The sequence below is a fragment of the Lissotriton vulgaris genome, chromosome 8 (assembly GCF_964263255.1).
Source record: "Lissotriton vulgaris chromosome 8, aLisVul1.2, whole genome shotgun sequence".
In the NCBI taxonomy this organism is placed as follows: domain Eukaryota; kingdom Metazoa; phylum Chordata; class Amphibia; order Caudata; family Salamandridae; genus Lissotriton; species Lissotriton vulgaris.
This window is the reverse complement of record NC_141696.1, coordinates 1356667393-1356690680: the sequence shown is the minus strand read 5'-3', so window position 1 is coordinate 1356690680 and position 23288 is coordinate 1356667393. Positions and strand designations below refer to the sequence as shown.

Sequence of the window (23288 nt, the reverse complement as noted above, 5' to 3'; positions counted from 1 at the left end):
CTTGCTCTCCAGACATTGGGGCAAGGAATCTACCGGCACTATTACAAAATGCATGCGATCTGGGAGAATTTCATGTGGCTCTAAAAGGTGACACACAACTTTGTCATTCCCATGCTGAAACACGTATTTGGTTGTAATGGTGATTTGTAAATTACAGAGTGCTTGCGACTTATCTGGCATATAACACAATTGTTTACTACATTCTCTCCTCATCTACCCATCCAAGGCCATCAAACATCAGACCTAACTGATTTCTTAATTAGGGTCAAACCATTGTGTTCTTTGTGTGCATTTTTAACATTATGCTGTCTCTCACTAGCTGATGGCGCATGTATTTCCTCTCAGCAAATTTGCTGTAGACAATTGTTCATGTATTTTCCAATAACTGTGTGGTTTTCCCTACAAACACCTCCCCTTTAGCCAACCATTAACCACCATGTCATGCACTGCCATCAGTGCATAATCTTTTGTCTTAGATTGAATCCAGTCCTCTTTCTCGCTGCAAATCACAACATGAACATCAGTCACTACTGAAAGGCACACTTCACTGACCTTCTGATCTCTACACTCCTATCTCATGGCTTCTTAATCATGCAGTCTCAAAATAGAATCAATCCCTACATTTTTCTTCTGCCTGAAATGTTCTCTAAATATAAATATTATTCCAAATAGAGTAGTTGCTAATCAAGCCAGTCTCGCGGTTGGCCCACTCACTCTCCTTCCATCCAATAGTTCAATTAGAGGTCTTTAATCTTTTCTTTATACAAACATTTTCCTCAAAAATATGCTTAAACGTATTTATTCCCAACACACAAACCAATAGCTCCTTTTCAATTCTGGAATATCAGTGTTCCATATTCCTTCCAAATATATTAAAACAAAACCTTTGGTTTGCTCCTTGTCCTGAGGGGCAATAAAGCTCTTACGCCATACACAGTTGTATTCCCTTTCTACAACCGAGATACTGAAAATAGGTTCCTATATTTTGTCCAATAATCCTTTTGAAGCACATTTGACATTCCTCCTTCCAAGTAAATTCCACTTTCTTTTTCAGTAGGGGCTTGAAACACTATCCTGGTAGCAAAATTCCTTGCAGATTTGTATAGAACTCGCATAGTACCATAAAAGGCAGTTGCTAGTATATACTTAATGGCAGAAACCAACTGTGCCTCAGTCTGACTCCCTCACCGGACACGACATGTCCAAAATACTCAACATCTTAAATCGCAAATGCAGACTTATAACTGTCAGTCACCCCTACTTCTCCGAAAATCTTTAATATTTACTTGCACAATCTGCAATATTGCCTTACACCACATCTTGTTCTACTTTGGTGCTACCACAAATGAAGATATCCTAAAATGCCACAATGTTCTTAACTGCTTTGATCAAATTGGCTAATATTTTCTCAAGTACTGAAGCCGTTGATGCAAACCCAAAAGGCGTTCAGCAAAATTAAAAACTTCTGCTTAGAGTGACAAACGCCATTACACGCCTCCACTACTCATCTAAAGCTACTTAAGGATAGGCGGCCCTTAGGTCTAGGTAGATGAACCAAGTGGTTATAGTCGACTATCCTGGGAAAAGAAGGACTTGCTATACAAATTTCTCCGGTCAAGCTCTTTAGCACGGAATACAGCCTCATATAAGCCGACCTACTTCCTCAACAGTATTAGCAGGCTGCTGACCCAGTGGCAGGGGGTCCGCGCCTGTAGCTAAGGAAGCTGCATCACGTGACATCCAGGAAGAGACGCTGATTTTAGATAGCGCTCCTGCACAAAGCGCAGAGGCGCGCTTTTAAAACTCTTAGCTTATTTCTTTTCCCACGGAATCCTGGACGCTCACCTTCTCACTCCTCCTGAGTGCACCGGCACGGCTCAGCGCTGATCGCAGCGGCGGGCTCGCAGCGGCTGGGGGCGCCATCTTGGACTGGGCTGCTCGGGTGAGGTGAGGCCACGGTCATCTTCGCCACCCCCCCCCCCCCCCCCCCCCGAGTACCGCCCCTACTTAAACGGGCCAATATGTGTCAGCGCAGCGGACGTGCGCAGCGGGCGCGACGGCGGCGCGCCGGAGTTGCGCCTGAGTTAAGCCCGTCTGCGCCCGTCCGCGGCCGACCGGGACCCGGGCCTACTCCCCCTGGCCATTTTATCAAGTACTCGTCTCTGGAACTTTTAAACCTACGTCCTCACACTCCCCATGGTCCCTGCAAGCACTCACTAGCTCCACGCACACTGACTTGCATTCAACGTCTAGGACTTTCTCCCTTCCTCAACCCTCTGCCTCACGCTCAGCCTCCTATACCATCCATCTCTGAGCCTCAAACTGTACCCTCTGCAAAGCACAGTTTACGCTGTTACTACCTCAACACTCGGTCCCTGGTTAAAAACCAGATAGACATTTTTCTTTTCTTGAAGGAGGTAAAACCTGACATTCTCTTACTGGCTGAAACTTGGCTAACCCCTCACTCCCTGAAGCGGTTGCTCCCTTGCTCCCACGCTGGTATTGTATCGCCACACTGCCAGACTGCAATACGATCTTTAAAGCACTGCCCTTTGCTCGCTCTGACCCCTGCATTAATCACCCTTTTGTGCCTCGTTAGCTTAACTTCGCTGCGCGATTGTAGACGCTAAGCGCTATTTACATGTATTGATTCTGGCTGTGCATTGCTGCCTGCAACTGTATTCATTGTTTAGTGCTGGCTATTGCGACGCTTCCTCTCTGTCCAAACCTTAACTTTAAAATCCCAGCCTCGTCCTGTTTGGCTTTGGGGTCGCTGCCATTTTGTTGATTGTTGTTGCCTCCCAGCACCGCCTCTCCACCCCGCTCCCGCCTCCCTGCTGACACGCCCCTCGCCCCACCCCCCTCCACACTCCATTTATGATGCATGGGTGTACGCGCAGCGTCCACGCGCTACGGCCTCGCCGAAGGTGCGCCAAAGGTAAGCCCGTCTACGCCCGTCCGCGCCTGGACCGCGCCCAGCGCCAGATCCCCTGGCCCCCGTCCCTCCCAGCCCCCCCGCATTTCCTACGATGCCGCCACCCTCCTAGCCCTTAACCCCGGTCGCGCCCCCAACTGCGTCCAAGCCGCTCCCGGACACACCCATGGACCTTTCTCTTGCTACTCCTGCAAATTCATCGGCACCAACAACTTCTCCGCTACGACCACAACACAGATTCCCGACCCCAACCACCTACAGTGCATCCTGCTCAACACTCGATCGGTCCACAGGCACGCCATAGACCTATGGAATCTACTAGACACCATCTCTCCAGAGGTCGCCTTCCTCACAGAAACTTGGATGAACGCTTCATCCGCCCCAGACATCACCATTGCCATCCCTGAAGACTATAAGATCACACGCAAGGACCGCACCGACCACACAGGAGGAGGAATCGCTATCGTCCATAAGAAATCAATCCGCATCTCAACCAGCTCTGACGCCAACCTCGCTAACTCCGAACACCTTCATTTCCAGATCCACATCGACCCCAAGACCACACTCAGAGGCACCCTCCTCTACAGACCACCAGGACCCCGCGCAAAATTCAGTGAAGACATCACGGACTTCATCACCCCACACGCGCTCCCCTCCAAAGACTACATCCTTCTGGGAGACCTCAACTTTCACCTTGAAAAGATCAACGACCGCAACACCGCCACCCTCTTAGACAACCTCGCCAACCTCGGACTTAAACAACTAGTCACTTCCCCCACCCACATCGCAGGTCACACACTCGACCCCATCTTCACCTCCAGCAATCATGTCTCCTTCAGCAACACTACGGATCTCCTCTGGACTGACCACAGCTGCGTTCACTTCACCTACAACAAACCAAAACCCACCAACCACCTCCAACCAACTCTGCAAAGAAACTGGAACAAAATCACCACGGACCAGATCTCCGCATCGCTCCTTCTAAACACCCCAGCCCACTCTTCTAACGCAAACGAAGCCGCCGCCAACCTCACCCTATGGTTATCCAACACCGCTGACACCTTGGCACCACTGAAAAAACGCCAAAGCAAACCCGGCAGCAAAAAGGCCTCATGGTTCAACGATGATCTTAAGAAGTCCAAGAAACTCTGCCGCTCCCTTGAAAAGGCCTGGAAAAAAGACCCAAACACCAGCACCATGGACGCCTTCAAAAACGCCACCCGCACTCACCACCAACTAATCCGAAAGGCCAAGAAAACAGCATTCAAGGATCGACTTGACGACAACGCCCACAACAGCAAGGAACTTTTCAACATCGTCAAGGAATTTTCCAATCCCTCGGCCAACTCCAACGACATCACCCCCTCTCAAGCCCTCTGCGACTCCCTGGCCTCATTCTTCCACAACAAGATTGCAGACATCCACAACAGCTTCGACAACCAACCCGGAATCCAACCCACCCTACCTTCTGCTGAACACTCTCCCCCCTTGAACACCCTCAACGACTGGAACCCAATCCCCACTGAGGACACCATCCGCCTGATGAATTCCATCCACTCAGGATCCCCCACAGACCCATGTCCTCACCACATCTTCAACAAAGCAGACTCCGTCATAGCACCGCACCTCCGAGACGTCATCAACTGCTCCTTCAACTCCGCCACCTTCCCGGAAGACTGGAAACACGCTGAACTCACCGCCCTTCTGAAAAAACCCACAGCGGACCCCACCGAACTCAAAAATTACCGCCCCATCTCGCTCCTTCCATTCCCGGCCAAAGTCATCGAGAAAGCTGTCAACAACCAGCTCGCCGCCTTCCTCGAAGCCAACAAATCCCTCGACCCCTCACAGTCCGGCTTCCGAGCAAAACACAGCACTGAGACCGCCCTCATCGCAGCAACAGACGACATTCGAACTCTACTGGACAATGGAGACAGTCGCCCTCATCCTCCTCGACCTCTCCGCAGCATTCGACACAGTCTGCCACAGCACCCTTTTACAACGCCTCAGAAACATCGGAATCCAAGGAAAAGCACTTGAATGGATCACCTCGTTCCTCACCGGAAGAACCCAGAGAGTCCGCCTACCACCATTCAAGTCAGAGGCCACTGAAGTCATCTGTGGCGTACCACAAGGATCCTCACTCAGCCCCACCCTCTTCAACGTATACATGAGCCCCCTCGCGGCCATCGCCCGCCATCACAACCTCAACATCATCTCTTACGCTGATGACACTCAACTAATCCTTTCTCTCACCAATGACCCCAGCACCGCCAAAACTAACCTACACGAAGGAATGAAAGAAGTTGCCGAATGGATGAAACAAAGCCGTCTGAAACTGAACTCAGACAAAACTGAAGTCCTCATCTTAGGTACATCCCCCACTGCTTGGGACGACTCCTGGTGACCGGAAGCCCTCGGAAAAGCACCCATCCCGACAGACCACGCACGGAACCTAGGCGTCATCCTGGATTCTTCACTCTCAATGAACAGACAAGTCAGCGCCGTATCCTCTTCCTGCTTCAACATTCTCCGCATGCTCAGAAAAACATTTCGCTGGATCCCCACCGAAACAAGGAAAACAGTCACCCATGCTCTGGTCACAAGCCGACTGGACTACGGAAACACCCTCTACGCAGGCACTACCGCTAAACTCCAGAAAAAACTCCAACGAATCCAAAACGCCTCAGCCAGGATCATATTAGACATCCCACGCAATGAACACATCTCTGGTCACCTTCAAGACCTCCACTGGCTGCCCGTCAATAAGAGGATCACTTTCCGACTGCTAACCCACGCACACAATTCACTCTACGACATCGGACCAGAATGCCTCAACTCACGACTGTCCTTCTACACCCCCTCCCGCCATCTACGTTCTTCCAGCCAAGCCCTCGCCACTTTACCTCGCATCAACAAGACCACCATGGGAGGCAGATCCTTCTCATACCTGGCTGCTAAAACATGGAACTCACTCCCCGCTTACCTTCGCCTTACCCAGAACCACCTTGCATTCAGAAAGCAACTTAAAACGTGGATATTTGACAAGTAATCCTCCTCCCCTTTCTAAGCGCCTTGAAACCCTCTGGGTATGTAGTGCGCTATACAAATTCTCTGACTTGACTTGACTTGACTTGATGTACTTGTAGCACTTCCCGCTGAATATTATATTTTGACAGCCAACCGCATACCCGGGAAGGCGGGAGGTGGTGTAGCAGCTATAATTTTGAAATCCCTTCATGTTAGGGAACTACCTTCTCTGATTCTTCCGGACACCGAGAACTTGGTGATTAATCTTGACACTGAAAGTGGGTCCCTCATCCTGGTCCTGATTTACCGGCCTCCCCAATATATGGCCAAGTATCCATCTCTTCTGGCGGAGCAGCTGGCTTCATACGTAGTCAGCTACTCTAAAATCATCCTTATTGGGGACCCAAACTATTGGTTCGACAGCATAGACACTGACACTCAAGCTGCTGAACTAAAAGACCTGCTTACAGATCTCAATTTATACCAGCACATTCATGCACCTACCCACCAGAAAGGCCACAGCCTGGACCAGATCTGGACGCATAACTTATCTCTACCCAACCCTGTAATCAGTCCATGTATATGGTCGGATCATTTTATCATTTACTTCACATTAGAAATACGAGGAAATGTCAAGTCCAGACCATGCAAGAGCAAAGAATTCCGCAAATGGAAATCTATGGACCTTCCGGGATTCATTGATGTTTTAAGTAAAACCGTACCACCACCGCACGATGACCTGGACACTGGCGAGAGAGCGCTGTCTAATTTGCTACGCAACGCAGCTGACCTCTCAGCCCCCCTGGTACTGGTCCCTAATATTAGAGGGAATGAAGCCCACAAATGGTTTTCCAGAGAACTGAAAGAACTTAAACTGGGGGTTCGACAAAAGGAACGGAAATGGAGACAAAGTTACTCCCCTCAAGCCAGGAAAGTGTACTGTACCGCAAGAAAGGAGTTCCGAAAAATCTTGCTCCAACATAAAACCAACTACTTTTCCCACAAAATTTTAACCTCTTCCAACAAAACTAAAGATGTTTTTAACATAGTCAATGAGCTCTGTGACGATGATAGGACAGCTCCTTCAATAGCCCCCACCCAGAAGTTGTGTAACTCTCTGAATGAATTCTTCAGAGAGAAAATTGTAACCATAAAACGCAACATTGCTAGTTCTCCTAAATCGTCTCCTTTGGATGATATTTTTAATAACCCTACTACATTAGATACCCTTCCTGCTATAGACCCTAAAACCTTTTCCACTCTCCTGGTACGGGTCAAGTCTGGCTCACCCGACGACATCTGCCCACCCCACATTTTCACAGAGATAGGGCACTCCATCCCTCATGGGATCCTTTCTCTGCTTAATGACTCACTTGATCAGGGAAAGGTACCTGCAGGGTTTAAACATGCTCTACTGATTCCCTTGATCAAAAAACCCGGTCTTGATCCTCACGATCCATCTAACTATCGCCCCATATCCCTGTTGCCATTCCTTTCAAACATTCTGGAGGCACACGTTGCTAGCTGTCTCTCTAGCTTCGTTGAAACCACTGGATACCTGGAGCCCAATCAAGCAGGGTTTCGACCGGGGTATTCTACTGAGATGGTGACACTGGCGGTCCAGAATGTACTAAGATGCAATGCAGACAAGGACATTCACCAAGCACTGGTACTTCTTGACCTGTCGGCCGCATTCGACACGGTCGACCATACCATCTTGGTCGACCATGTCGAACAGGCAGGCCTGAGAGGCCCGGCACTTAGATGGCTGAAGTCATTTATCTCGGAACGCACCCAGGCAGTGAGATTAGGAACCTTTACAGCCCCCAAAATCAAAAACGAATGCGGAGTCCCTCAGGGCTCGTCCCTGTCCCCACTTTTATTTAATTTGTACTTACGACCCCTGCTATTTTCATTAAAAAAGTTTAGAGCCTTAATTTTCAATTATGCAGATGATCTGCAACTGATCTTCTGCTTGGACTCCCCTGGCGCGGCCACCGAATTTCGGGAGGCCATGGTCCACATTCAGAGATGGATGGGCCTAAATCACCTGAAACTCAACCCAGGCAAAACTGAATTGATTTTGCCTTGGAAGAGTGAACTGTACTGGGGGCCACACTTTTGGCCTCCAGAAATGGGAAACCCCCCAGCTAAGTCCCAAACAGTTAAAAGCCTAGGAATCACTTTCAACCAAGATCTTTCGCTCAAAAGTCAGGTAGGGACAGTGGTATCTGCAAGTTTCTTCCAACTTCGTAAGATTAAGAAGATCGCCCACCTTTTAATCCACCCTGCTCTGATTCAGGTCATCATTGCTCTTGTGCTGTCCCGTCTGGACTATTCCAATAGCTTGTATTTGGGTCTTCCAGCGGGGCAGCTCGAGAGACTTCAACTGGTCCAGAACCAAGCGGCCAGGTTGATTTGTAAGATTCCTAAGTGGCAGTCCATCAGACCGGGACTGGCCAGTCTCCACTGGCTGCCAGTAGCGCAGAGAGCAGCATTTAAAGCGGGATGCATTATCTTCAGGGCTCTACAAGGCAAGGGCCCTGGATTCATTAGCACCCTGCTTGTCAGTTACACTCCCTCTCGTGCTCTCCGCTCTGGTCAAAAGAACTTGTTAGTGGTGCCTCGGATCAGGAAACAACGCCAGGGAGGCGGATCTTTCCACTTCTTGGCCTCCTCCCTGTGGAACTCTCTGCCACTGACGCTAAGGCTTCATGAAGATCTGTTAGCCTTTAGACAGGCTTTTAAAACTTGGCTCTTTAAGCAAGCTTACCCTTAGTTAAATCCGTTTCTTTCTGTTACATGTTATGTTTTGCCAGTTTTCCACAGCGCCATGAAGCCTACGGGCGTACGTGCGCTTAATACATTTAATTTAACATAACATAACATAACATATTACAGGTGACAACCACAGGGTGGCCTCAACTGACTCTACCATCCCTACCTCACACTTCAACGTAATTGATTTAAATTCTTCCTAATACTATATGGCACATTCTTAAAGTTTGTGTCAATTGGTTTAGAACCCTGCTTGACCTTGATCGGGTGCTCAATTCCACACAATTTACTACACTTTGCAACACAATACATTCCAGGACATCCGCTTACAGTCTTTCTCTTCCCTGTCACATACTAGAAATAATCCGTTCTCAGACCTTATAATTTGCCTAATGCTACAGGCTTATTATATTGAGATCCTCATACACTACATATACTTTTCCATACATGTTCTTGCCATTAATGCATGAATCAATCCAAAAACTCCCATCAAATCAATTTTTCTCCCTCCATGTACTTTTCCTTGAGTAAATTGTAAGTCGGTATATTTATCTTTGCGTCTAAATCTACCAACAGTTTTACTTTCTTCTCCTCCATATTTACCCATCAATACTCATCCTTAAGCTCTCTTCCTCTCCATACTTTTCTTCCACCCCTTTATTATTCACTACCACCACCAAATCTTTAATTCTCTGGCTCAGATCATTAACATTTTTATCACCCACTACACAATTTAAAGCTGTTCTCCTATTATTACTGCAAACGCTACTAAAATGTCTACACTTGCCACATCTGCAATCTTCACCAAATTCTGTACAGAGCTTCAGGTTCGATACAAGATATCACAGCCCACTTTTAAAATGCATTGTCCTCCCTTCATTTTTCTCTTTAGAACTTCCGCCTTTCGTCCCAGCTGAAGTGTTATTGCTCTGCAAATCAATTTGTTTCACTTTTAACAACTTCATTAACCCTCATGACTTCATTAACTCTTGTATTGTGTGTCTCTCTGGCATGTTCCCTAGAAATAACTATTCTTTTAGCTATGTCAGTTCCCTTTTTGTAAATTAAACTTTTTACATACTGGTAAGAAATTGGGTTATGGGTTTGGGGTGGGGGTGAAGTACCCATCTGAAGTAATGATCACAGTCCATGTCAGGGTGAATCACTAAAGTCACTAAATAAACCTGATCCCGCTCCCTGGTAGCTGTGGCACAGAGCAGACTGTCTACACGTTGAGGCAATGTGTAAAGTTTTTATGCAGTATTTAATCATTAAGTCAAAATGCAGCACAAATCCCAAAATGTATTAGAAAAATTGAGTCATATTTATTAAACAAAATTATATCAAAATGACACACATCCACTAAGGGGACCTGGAGATATGACTTTTTAAGGTATTTAAGTAGAAATAGTGCCCAGAAGCACACAGTGCCTATGATAGTCTATGGTCCTGATAGAACAGGACCTACGGGCAATTTCACGCTGACCATGGGTCAGATACTATGAACAAGTTTGTACTGGTCACATATTTCAGATTTTAGGCCTCCAAATCTCAATCCACCACATGAGTACCAATCTAGCCCCCCCCCCCCCCTCACCCCTGAGGAGCTCAGGGGAGGCACTTAAAGATTTGCAGTGTTTTAGAGGCGAACAGGAGGATACAATCCAGCTAGGCTGTGGCAGGAAAAGGCCTCTTGTACTTTTGTTGTGCCCCCTATAGCTTAATCGGGATGTCTGCCTTCTGATCCTTGGAGTCCACTTCTTTGTCCTGTCTACAAGAGGTAGAGCAGTCCTTTAGAACTATTTTCATGTCTTAGACAGCAGGTTCAGTAATCTTCTGATCTTCCACACGTCCAAGAGTGTTATGAAGTAGATGGCTTGAGATGCCACATTTATGCTTGGCAGAATCTAATGGGTTGGAATGACCCCTAAGGGAGCCCTAACTAATGGTATAAATTCTCCCGTGCTAACACTATCAATTTTGGGCATATTCAAGATGGCAAAAGTCTTCGTCCACTCTAAACTTGGGATCTGAGGACTGGGATGTACGTGGGAAGTGCACAATGGGATCCTCTCCCCTCCAGCACTAAAATTCAGTTTGTGGCATGTCCTGTACCCACAACAACCCCAGAGTTCGAAGTATGGTAGTACAAAAGCAGAGTTTCAGCAAACAAACAGTGTATACACAACAATTGTTTTGACATCCTGTTTCTCTCCTTTGAAGTGCACCCCAAGTGTTACATGTAAACTCAGCAGACCTGTCTAAATGATTTTGACATGTCAAAAAGGGGCCCACTATTATTAGAGCGTGCCTGACTGGGGGGAGGGGCGGGGGGACAAAAGCAGGTCCCTGTCCTAGTTTCACCTATCATTTGTCTGTAACAGGGTAGGCCTCTTTGTAGTGCATCCCAAGTGTTTTATGAAAATCCCCTCTTAGGAGTGCCAAGCAAGATGAGACATTCCAACGGGGGTTTGGCACTTCAATGCCAAAACTGATATTGCAGCTCCACCCTGCATATTCTGTCAGGTTCACAGGGGTCATCTATACCCGCTCAGGCCAGTCTGTTGGTTCTTGGGAGCCATTTCACAACTATTCAAAAGCAAATTACTGGCTGACAGCAGTGGGAAAACAAATGCGAATGAGCTTCCAGAGGCTTTAGGCAGGGGAAAAGTTATGTTTCTAAAAGTATCTTTTACAAAATATTTATTAGATGTTCGACTTCACGATTGAAGAGTATTAAAAATAGTTGTTTAATTAGTGTTCTAGCTAGTCTCATTCCCGAGATACAGTGTTTGTATTTCTTATTGTTTCTTGTGTTTTCCCCCAATGATCAGCTAGCCTTGCTACAACGAAAACACATTTTGGCAACTTTTCACTGTAGGATGTGTGTAACTTTAAACTTTTAAATATAATGCACCCTGCCTTATGGGCAATATTCCCTCTGTAGAGGTGACTTCTTAATATTTAAAAGGGAGATTTAGCCCTCTCAAATGAAGTTATTTTGAAAGGATGAGTTTGTAATGGGTGGTGAAAAAATATGAGTATGTTGCTGGAGATGTGGGCCGCCGTGCCACCAATTTACTTACCGGGGAGGGTAAACACCCATTATTCCGCAACTTTCTTTCCGCATACCATCACTCCGCATACTTTCATTACGAAAGTACCATGACTCCGCAATGCCACTATAACGCATGGCATTACATTTGATATGCTTTTATCACGCACACATTTACAACGAAATTCGTTGTAAATGCATGAATGGTAAAAGCATGTTTTTTGTATTGTTTGGATAAGGTAAGTATGGGTATAGGGGTATATGTTTTGGGGTACTGAGGTATATGTTTTGGGGTGTTTGGGTATTTTAAGGGTTCAGATATAGTTTTGGGTTATGGGGTACATGGGTAGTTTTAGGGATCTGAAAGAGACATGTTAGTGATAGATTCCTTACCTTAAAATATCCCCAGGCGTCAGACTGGATCCAGAATTTTTTTGCGTAGCAGTACCCTTGCGCGTCGGTAGGCGTCGTCTGCGGCTCCGCGTCCGTCATAGGCGCCGTGATGACGTTGTCGAAGTACTTAGACGCCGCCTCCGCGTGCTGACGTCAGTTCTTCTTTTTTCCGCGCCAGCAGCGCAGATCCGGAAAAAGTGGTACCTTAGTCACTTTTTGACTAAATCTTTTTAGATCTTTTGATCATCCTTTTTCGAGTCCTCGACTCCGATCGGTGCCGATAGGGATGCCTGGTTTCAAGCCCTGTGAAGATTGCGACCGACTGATGTCGGTCACGGATTCTCACCGTCGCCGTCTCGGCATCGACCACAACGACAAGACCTGCCTCGACTGCCGGGCCCTTACTTCGAAAGCTAGACGGGAGCGGTCCCGTAAGCGACTCAAACTCCGGCAGTCGGCCCGCGCCAAGAGAGGTCCCGGTCCGGACGGATGTCGAGGGTCCGGTCGCGGGAGCGGAGCCGTCATAGCTCCGGGAGTCGACATCACTCCTCTGGGTCGAAGTCGTCAGGTAAACACAAGAAGTCGAAGAGACGTCATCGCTCTTCCGACTCCCCCCGACGCTCGCGCGACGCGGCCGGGGGGGGTCAGGTAGCACCGCCCACGCGGCTCCGTCGGAGTCGCAGGCATCGCGTCCGGCTTCATACCCTCCGGTCCCTGGCCCTAACGCGACGCCGGGGGAGATCGAGCGGTTCCTCATGGCCATGAGGTCCCTCTCTCCCCCGACGGGTTCCGCGGCGCATTTGGGCCCAGCGGTCTGGGGGTCCAAGCGGGTCGGGGGCTTCGGCCCCGACGCCGTCGGGTGCTTCGGCTCTGACGCCGCTGGCGACTTCGGGCCCGGCGCCGCAGGGCCCGCTGGATCCGGACCCGGGTCGTCGCCGGTGGACTTAACGACCTCCCCGGCGCCGACCCCACAGGTGTCACCCCCGGCGCCGTCCTCTGCAGGCGCCGTCCCCGACGCCTCCCTCAACCCGGTTCCGGCGCCGCTCAGCGCCGATTCAGACGCCGTTTGGTGAGTTCACTTTCCATGAACCGGCCCAATCCTTAACTTACCCTGAGTACCAGGTGATGGGTTCTTTCTGACCACAATCCTCTACTTATGTTCATGAATATGGAGACGATACAATCAGATCGTAGCCTGTGGACCTTTGAAAGATCTTATGCACAACGAAAAATACTGTATACATATGGAGAATTGGATCCCAGAATTTTTAAAGTTTAATATGGGTAGTGCCCCTTTGGATGTGGTTTGGGACGCATTGAAAGCAGGTATAAGGGGCGAAACTCTTAGATTTTCCATCAACAATAATAAAGAAGAAAAACTAAAACTGTTAAACCTACAGGAAGACTTAATATGAAGGGAAGAAGCCCTTGCTAGAGCGGTGCAATGCGGAGTCAATGTAGAAAGGGCGGTACGAGAGGTAGCGATTGGAAGGAATCTAATATCCGAAATATTTACCACCAAAGCAATCAGTAAAGCGGTAGTGAACAGGGAAAAAACCTACGAACTGAGTGAGCGGGTGGGTCATCATTTAGCTATTCGTATTGGACAACAGAACTCAGAAAATATGATTAAAGCAATTAGAGATCCTGTCCATGGATTTTATTTTATTTATTTCTGGTATTTATAGAGCGCAGCATTCATCCCAAGGGATATCAAGGCGCTAAAAAAGAAAGGACTGCTGAGGTTTATGCGGGAGGGGTTAGTATTTGGGAAAGAGGTGTGTTTTGAGTTTTTTCCGGAATGAAAGAAGGTTTACAGTATGTCTCAGGTCAATCGGTAATTCATTCCATCGTTTGGCCGCCAGGTGGGAGAAGGCCCGTCCTCCTGTCCTTGTTTTATAGATGCGCTTAGGTTTTGCTAGGGCTGAGTTAGTGGATCGTAAGTTCCTGTTTGGAGTATAAAATTCAATTTTCCCTTGCAGGATTGTAGGGCCTGTTTTGTGGAGGGCTTTGTGCGCATGACAAAGTAGTTTGAATGTGGCACGCTGGCGCATCGGCAGCCAATGGAGTTGTTTTAGGCATGCTGATGCCGTGTCACGTTTGCCTTTGTTGCATACCAGTTTGGCAGCCTGGTTTTGCAGAACCTGTAGGCGGGAGAATAGCTGCTCGTTCATTCCTTCGAATAGAGCATTGCCATAATCCAGGCGGCTGACCAGGAGGGCCTGGGTAATCGTACGACGACAGTCGAGTGGAATCCAGGTGAAAATCTTAGCGAGGAGTTTCAGGATTGCAAATCCCTTACCCCACAGTGTGCGTACATGATCTTTCATAGATAGTGCGTCATCCATCATGATGCCTAGGTTTCTGGCGTATTGTTTCGGGGTCGGGGCTGTTCCCAGTGACGGTGGCCACCATGAATCGTTCCACGATAGTTTGGCTCCTCCGAACAGTAGAATTTCAGATTTTCCGGCATTGAGCTTGAGGCAGTGGTTACGCATCCAATCCGCCATTTCGGAGAGGCAGCTGTGGAGTTTATTTTTGGTTGTTTCTGATCTTTCCGATCTTTCGTCCATGGTCACCATCAGCTGCCCATGATCCTAAAGAAATAAGAGAAGCTTTTAAGCGTTATTACTTGGATCTCTATACTGAGATAGGTAATAGCCAGGTCAGTATTGATGAATATCTAGAATTGACTACACGCCCCCGTTTATCTCAATCGGATCAAGATATTCTCTCGGTCACTCCGGATTAGATAGAAATTCTACTCTCAATGAATAGTCTTCCGTTGGGTAAAGCAACAGGCCTTGATGGAATCCCTACCGAATTCTATGTCAGATTTAGTAACAAACTGAAAGATATTCTTACTAAATTAATGATTCGTATCTTTCAAGGTGGACGCCCTCCGGCATCCTGGGCCAGGGCGAAAATTATTGTCTTTGACAAAAAAAACAAGGATCCTACGGAAATTGGTGCATATCGACCAATCACATTAATCAACAATGATTCCAAAATATATTGTAAATTATTAGCCTGTAGATTATCACCTTTAATCCATAAAATTGTATCCATTAGACAACACGGATTTGTACTAGGGAGATCAACCACAGACCATATTCAGAGGGTGATCACGCTTTTCGATATGGCTGAAGTGGCAGGAGACCCTATGGCCCTGATATTGCTATATGCCGAAAAAGCATTCGATAGGGTCTCCTGGCAGTATCTATTGACAGCCATGTCGAAAAGTGGGATTGGCGACCAGTTTATTAAAGCTGTTTAGGCGATGTATACCACCCCCGAGGCAGTGGTAATGGTTAATGGGGATTTATCAGATGCCATCAATGTGACAAGAGTTACGAGGCAGGGCTGTCCCTGCTCCCCATTATTATTTGCCATCTTTATTGATCCATTTATTTCAAGGCTAGAATCAAACCACTTAATACAACCCAGGAAAACAGCCAATGGTGATACAAATACCTTGGCTTTTGCAGATGACATCGCAATAGTCACCGCCGATCCAGAGGAAACACTAAAACAAATGGAAGAAGAAGCGAAAAAGTTTGGCAAAATATCAGGTTATAAATTGAACGAAACCAAAACCCAGATTGTAATCAATAGTCAAATCAATTTTTCTGATGACAGGGTGGTAGAGAATGCATTATATCTCGGTGTCAATATCACCTCCAATCTAAACAATTTAGTAAGTCTCAATTTGAATCCACTTCTTAAAAAGACTGAGAAAAGTTTAAATAGCCTGCATAACTTATATTTATCTATCATAGGAAGATGTAATCTTATTAAAATGCTATTCTTTCCGAAATTTCTGTACTTTTTTCGGACCATCTGTTTAAATTTCGACCCATCAATATTTAAAGAAATAGATAATATATTTTCTCGTTTTATCTGGGGATATGGAAGAACACGTAGAGCTCAAAAATATATTATCCTACCAAGGGAAAGAGGGGGTCTGGCGCTTCCCAACCTTAAAATCTATTGGTGGGCAACAATCCTTAAATACAGTAGAGCTCTCTTAACCCCCAGGCAAGAGCCCAATATAGATATGTTAGTCCCAACCCCACAGGAACTCATTCTAGGTAAAGAGACAAGTGATCATTTGTGGAGGTTAACATATGACTGTCATTTCAAAAAGGTCCGCTTTAAAACACTTAAAGGTATTTATATTGTTTGGAACCATGCGCGAAAAGTCTTGGGACTCGGTAGGTTCTCCCACTATACCACCCTAGTTAGAAATTCTAATCTCCCTGAGATCTTTACAGATTATTGTATGACACGATGGGTAAGATCGGGAATGACACAGATTGATTCGCTATATGACAGTACGGGCTTCTGCTCATTCGAATCCCTAAAAACTAAATTTGGGTTGAATCGCGTGACTTTTTAAAATACTTGCAAGTTAGGGATTTTCTTGCTAAAAAGGGGGGTGGCAGTAGGGCCATGAATAAAATTCCAGCAATCGAAACAGTGGTGCGCACTAATAGTGTTAAAATTGGTGACATTTATAAAGATTTCGTTGTAAGTCTCCCAGATGATTTAGACAAGCATATCCATTATTGGCAAAACAAATTAGAATTGACAGAACCTCTTAGGCGAAATCCTCTAGAATAATCAAATTGCTTATTAATATCAACCAAACTTCAATCCCAATTTTACAAGACGTTTTTTCAACTTTATTATACACCAGCTAGAATATCCAAATGGAGTACCGGTAAAAGCACACTATATCCTCGATGTGCTCAGCCCGAAGCAGATTTGGTACACATGTTAGCTACATGTCAAACCCTAAATACTATCAGACAAGATATATCAACGTTTCTGCCAGGAATATTTGAGAGTAATATTGTAATCACCACTGCGGAAATTACACTGGGGGTAGGAACGTTAGATCCGCCAATATGCAGGGATTACTGTTTATCTCAATGGCGGTGCTTAGAATCTTCTTAACATCTGCGGCACGATTCCTTGCTACCTATAGCCTGGAAATAGCTATATACAAACATAAGGGCCTTAAAAAGAAAAAAAAGGGTTAGAAATATGGTATCCCGTTACACAATGGATCGAGAGATCAGACTCGTAATGCTGAATAATTGCGTGTATATGAAAGGATATTCTTTGTATGGTTATGATCTTATCTGTTGTGTGTCGCGCTTATTATTTGCATAACGTTTAATCTAAAATATTTCTGTTTATATTCATTGCCTGTTTGCATGGGGTTGTTTTTATAATTGGGTGGGATGGGTGGGAAAGAATGATCAAAAATTATCAATAAAGAATTGTTATAAAAAAAAAAAAATTTTTAAAGTTCTGCTTCATTGTATTATGTTAAGTAGGTAATTTAAAGTTTAAAGCATGGACAAAGTTTGCTAATGTGAATACTATTTCTAACAGGTGGCCACAGTGAAAAGACTTTTGTCTCAATGTTCCATGCTGGTTAACGTCAAGGATGAAGATTTCTACACCCCGCTGCATCGAGCTGCTTACAACGGACATGTAGAGGTTGCTCGTGAGTTGATTGCACATGGTGCAGATGTTCACGCTGTTACTGTGGATGGATGGACCCCTCTTCATAGTGCTTGCAAGTGGAACAACACCAAGGTAGCTTCTTTCCTGCTGCAGCATGGTGCAGATATCAACACTCAGACAAAAGGTTTGCTAACACCATTACACCTGGCTGCGGGAAACCGAGACAGTAAAGACACTCTTGAACTTCTTTTGATGAATCGGTACATAAAGCCTAATCTGAAAAATAACCTGGGTGAAACAGCATACGAGATTGCAAGGCGTACAGATGTTCATTACTATCTTTTTGAAGTTGCTGAGAGTTGTATCAACTCTGTATCACAGTTTGAAAACTGATCTTACTCATTCCATATATTACATTGTCATTTTATTCAATGTGTAATTTGGATATATGTTTGTCCTTTAAAATATTTGTCTGTCGGTAAGATATTTGTACTGTTAACAACAGCAACTGACCATAATATAATCGTAAAATAAAAACAAAAAGGGCCAATGAGAACTGAGGCCCTGAAAATACTTAAATCTCTCAAAGACCAATGTAAATACATACGTAGATGAAATAAAGCTAGAAGGTAAAAAGGAACATAGCATTAGATGAGCAGATAAAGGTGCACCACATGTCTAAGAAAAACTAATAGATGATGAGTGGAATACTTGCAAAAGTTTCAATCCGTGGCAATCGCTTGGGTCTTCATTCATATCCATTTTTTTGCCATCTGTGTCACTTTAGACCAAGCCAAGTCATAACGCCACTCATCATTCATCTTGTTCCAATAGGAACTCTCCTGCCCAATCTTGCCGGACTACCTGTCTGAAAGACGGCACAGTAAATGAAGTGCTCACTGCTGACATCTGTGTTACATGCATATCACAAGTTTGAATCTCGCTGTGACCAAGTAGATTTTCATTCTTCACAAATCAATTAATTAAGCACCATTAAATAGGACAGTGGTAACTTTGACAGTTTTTTGAAATGCCAAAATTGGTAAATTAAATGGCAAACATATGAACTTATTATAATTGATTGTAGCAAGTCCTTAAACACATTCATTTCACTTACTTACCCTGCTTTTCGGGGTAGAGTTGTTTGAACAGCCTATTGACCAAGAACAGTATAGACGCGCCACTGGATCATTCTAAGACTGGACCCCATTTGTTCATTAGTAACAAGAAACATGTTGTGCATGTGGAAGCTGCAGGGGAGGTGAGTAGATGCTGGCAGGTCACTTGCCAAGTGCTTGTTCAAAAGGGAAAACGCTGTATACATTTTAATAAGAGTTTTCCACCTGGATGTCTTCTTATAGATTCAGATGTTCAATTTTGTCTCAGGACTACTGTCCTCAAATTTGTTTTGGAATAAACAAATAGCCTGTCCTGGTGGATGTTGGCTCAAAGGCATTTCTATACTGTGACCTTATCCGAAGCATTTTACTAAAATCCTGCAGTGCCCCCGAGTCTTAATGCTATCTTGACATACATGATTTTTTAGCTTAATGTGGGAAGCCTTTGTCTTTTACTAGATTGGATGGTTGCAGTGGTCACATGTGAATCGGTAATAGAGATCAAGCTCCAATGTTATGGTCAGAGAAGTATGTTTATCCTTTTGTACCATGGTTGTGTTGTTATACATTCACATCTGTTGCATAGAGTAGCAAGTAGTGGAAGCAGCTCTAAATAAGTGTATGTACACCTCTTTACACCTGAAGATTTTGATTGTGAATGTTTGCATTGCCCAGCATACTGTCCATCAATTGTTTCTTTTGCAGTTGTCACCCTAAGTGGGAAGTATGCCCAGACGTGGCTCTCGTGTTCAATACACCACTGGATTGAAGCTAGCCTGGCTGATGAAGGGTGATGCCCTGAAACCGGTCCTAGGATGCTTGTTTCCGGTCCAGGGAGGACCTGGTTCGGCAGTTTGGGCTGGACTGTTCCCCCAAGGAACAGGGTCAAGACTGATTTGCATATGGCTGCATATGGCTGGGTTCAAACTTGGGTGGTTTGGTGAACAAAAGAATGATGGATTAAACCGAGATCCTTGTGACTTGCGGTGAATGTTTGCATTGTCCAGCATTCCACCCATCAATTGTTTTTCTTCCACAGTGAATGTGTTTTATGTATCTATATTTAGAGTCTCAATTGGTTGCTGTACATTTATTATACAAATATGTCTATACCAGCTGAGGGTCACTGTGGCCACTTATGAAACAAGCATTTGCAATGCAATTGGTCTCACATTTGTGAAAGTTAGAGCTGTTGGCGTTGTAAATGGCAGTGTTTTCCCTATGTTATTTTGTTTGCAGTGGAGTGTTTTGTTTAGAAAATGAGAGTTAAAGCTATTAATGTAAATATTTTATACTTGTATTATGAAGTGGAGTGGATATATGTGGTGTGTAGTGGAATTATGTGGTTCCCCTCTATATAATGTGAGCATTTAAGAAGCTGAGGTGGACTTTAGGATGGATGGGTTGTTGGAATGATAGATGCTTGTATGAATGCTTGAATGGATGGATACCTGTATGAGTACATGGATGAATCTTTGCCTTCTGGACTGGGTCTTGCTCCGCTTGCAGTTTTAAGAATACAATTAGGTGATTTCCCCAAAATACGTTTTTATTCACCAAGACAATGTTTTAGACATGGGCCATTGTGTTTCAAATAGTTATGAAATACCAGACTTCAGTACCCAAAATGCACTAGGATGGGAAAGAACGGATCAGAACAGAAATGTGTTGCTTGCATGGAGCGTGACAACCCTTATCGAGATTATAGTTGTTTTGGCTGCGAAATATGACCATCTTGTTCCTTTTACACTAACCTCAGCATAGCTGCCAAGGTTTCAGATAGCTATGTGTAACATTTTCATAATTTAAGTGTAATTATGAGTGACATTTCAACAACTATGAGTGAAATCAAGCAACGAAGACGAGGGAAACATATACATATAAATTACACCCATTTGAACAAAGTGACTGCGCCAGGAAAGGCACATTTTCACAGCATAGGAAGTCAGTGCAACGGTAGGAGATCACGACTTACACCTTCGCCACCAAGTTTTCAGATTGGTTATGTATGACATTTCCATTGTTTCAATGCACTTCTGAGTGGCATTGAACTGCACGAGTGAAACTGACAGTGCTATTGAAAAAGCTAAAATACAAGAAACTTCAAACTTTTGATAAGTGGGAAGGTTTAAAAATGACTTGAAACTAATGCAAAAGTCCTGAAAACCGCTTTCAGAGTTGATTATATAAAACAGTTGAGGCACCATTGTTCATCTTAAGTAACTCTGCTGCATCAGCCAGTATAGACAGCGCTGAAGGAGACGTGTTTTGCATGTGTTGCACTCTTCATCCATTTAAGCTTGCTGCCATAATTATTTTTTATCCGAACAAAAATCATGAGTTTAACCCAGCACACCCACCCACGCACGCCCGACAGGCCCACAAATAGACTAACATAATCACCCCATATATTTACTGACCTGCTGTCTCGAGACTGACGGCAGAACAGCAACGGAAGGGAAAGCTTTAACCTGTAACATCCGTGTCTCAGGGGTAAAATCACCATGGTCTCAGTTGTCTGCTCTAGCCAGTGGGCGCAAACAATAAATACCAAGTGGCTCAAGGGCAGTAGTTTCGGCTTCATTGAAGCTCTGGGCTGGCCCGCCCTTACAGCACCCATGTATCCATTGACATTGACTCACTCACTGACCGGGCACTACCGCTTCCCCCCACACACCCTGTACAGGGAACAGGCTTCTCCACTGTGTAGTTCTGCGGTCAGAAAGGATGAGCAGCAGCCTAATATAAACATATGTTAAGTCAGATCACCGCTGATGGCGTCTACTCTAACGTACGCTTTCACTAACTCTGCTTGCTATTCATGCATGAAAAAAGGCTTGTTAACAGTTTAGGCCTAGGAGATCAGATTACCATTTGAAACGAGCCCGAGCCGACAACAATTGGCGGATGCACGGGCTATACTATAATGATACCGTCGTTGACTTTCACTTACTTATAGAGTGACGACCCGACTGCTGGTCACTTACTGCCTCCTGCCCAGCCACGATGTGCACTCTGGACTGTCTTCATGATCCAGGCAGCTGCTGGCTACACTCGAGTCGACACTCCTCGGCCTCCGGCCCCGGGGCGGCCGCTCGCAGTTCTGGCCAGAACTCAGCTGAGACTGTCCGGCTCCGTTGCCAGTTCAAGGTGGCGCAGCCTACAGTGTTTTGTGCGGCGCAGCAAACCGCCCGCCGCAATCCATCCTTTATTCCACCTTCTTGCGCCGCGGCGGGTGGCCATGAGAGACACTCGAGTCTCGTGCTGCCTGCAGTGCAGTGCACTCCACTGACTCGGATTGCCCCGCGCCGCTTCTGTCTAATTTTTTCGGACATGAGGGCACTCTCTACCGCCGGCATATCCGGATTTTAATCACAGCCCCCATAGTGCCACGGTGATTGACAGGAGCACAGTATCGACAGAGAGGGCAGCCCCTCCTTCTAATTGGAGCAATGTGAGTGTGTGTGAAGAGTCTGACTGAGTTAAGAGGCGCGCCGCGCTGGCGCCGCAGCCACTATTGCCCACATTAATTGTTTCCAGGCAACACAGCAGGCAGCTACCTAACCGGGCAGAGTGCTGAGATACATTGTAGCGCTCTCAGCCACTCCGCAGAGCTGAGAGCAGATCAGTTTAACTCTTTAGGAACTCAGCCCAGGCAGCAGCATGTCTCTCCGGGCACAGGTGCCGCTGGTGGCGCACCTGGCAGGTGGCAAAATGCGTGACTATGCATTTCAGTGCGGTGATGCGGATCACCCCACTGAAATGCGTGAGCGTCACACCTGTTGCGTGACGCTTGACAGGACTGCCTCAGAGGTCAGAGGCCCCCGGAAGTGTCACCGAAACAGGGTTTCCACCGCAAGTGATCAAACAGTACAATCGACCCACTAAGACTGTCAACAGTTTAAAAGCCTGCATTTAATTTTACCACATACAAAACAGACGCCTCGTTGTGTTGCTGCACAAAGGGTAATTGAATACTCTGTTGTTCACGACGTGCTACAATTAGGTAGGGTGTGTTTCCTGTATATCACTCAACAGCGTTCTGGCACAGGTCACATTAACTGATGCAAATGGGAGGGAAATTACAAATCTACAATAGTTTTTAATATTAAACTTAAGATAAAGCTCTTAATGAAGTTTACAGCAGAAGGAATAAATAAACCAACCTGACGTGTTTTCTGCTGTAGCAGTACCGTCATTTTCTGAGCAAACAAGGCTGTTTCTTTTCTTAGTTAGGACGGATGTCTTTTTTTTTTTTTTTTGCACAAGCCTAGGTGTGGGGGAGGGGAGCGAAGAGAGCTGCAATTAAACAACTCCACAGCTTCTGAAGGGAGAGTGCAGAGAGAGAGCAGGAGTAGCCTGCTGGAAATTTGGCTCGCACTTTGTATCAGCGTTTATTGTAAATCGGTAGTAGCAGCAGTTAAAGTAAGGCATGAGTAGGAATCACTCCGACATCTCTCGCTTTCGCATGGGGTCGTGATTGGGTACACACGGTGGAGAA

The 23288-nt window shown here is 45.7% G+C and overlaps 1 protein-coding gene across 2 annotated transcripts in view; it reads left to right on the top strand.

Annotated features, from left to right (window-relative positions):
* The window catches only part of ANKRD49 (ankyrin repeat domain 49), a 49116-nt gene extending 28703 nt beyond the window's left edge, over nucleotides 1-20413 (top strand). The window contains exon 3 of one of the 2 annotated variants that reach the window (XM_086935306.1): nucleotides 17595-20413. In XM_086935306.1, the coding sequence (XP_086791432.1) occupies nucleotides 17595-18062 (468 nt within the window). In that variant the 3' untranslated portion in view covers nucleotides 18063-20413. The remainder of the gene's footprint in view (nucleotides 1-17594) is intronic. The other variant, XM_086935307.1, reaches the window with a different exon arrangement.
* Nucleotides 20414-23288: the final 2875 nt, after the last annotated feature.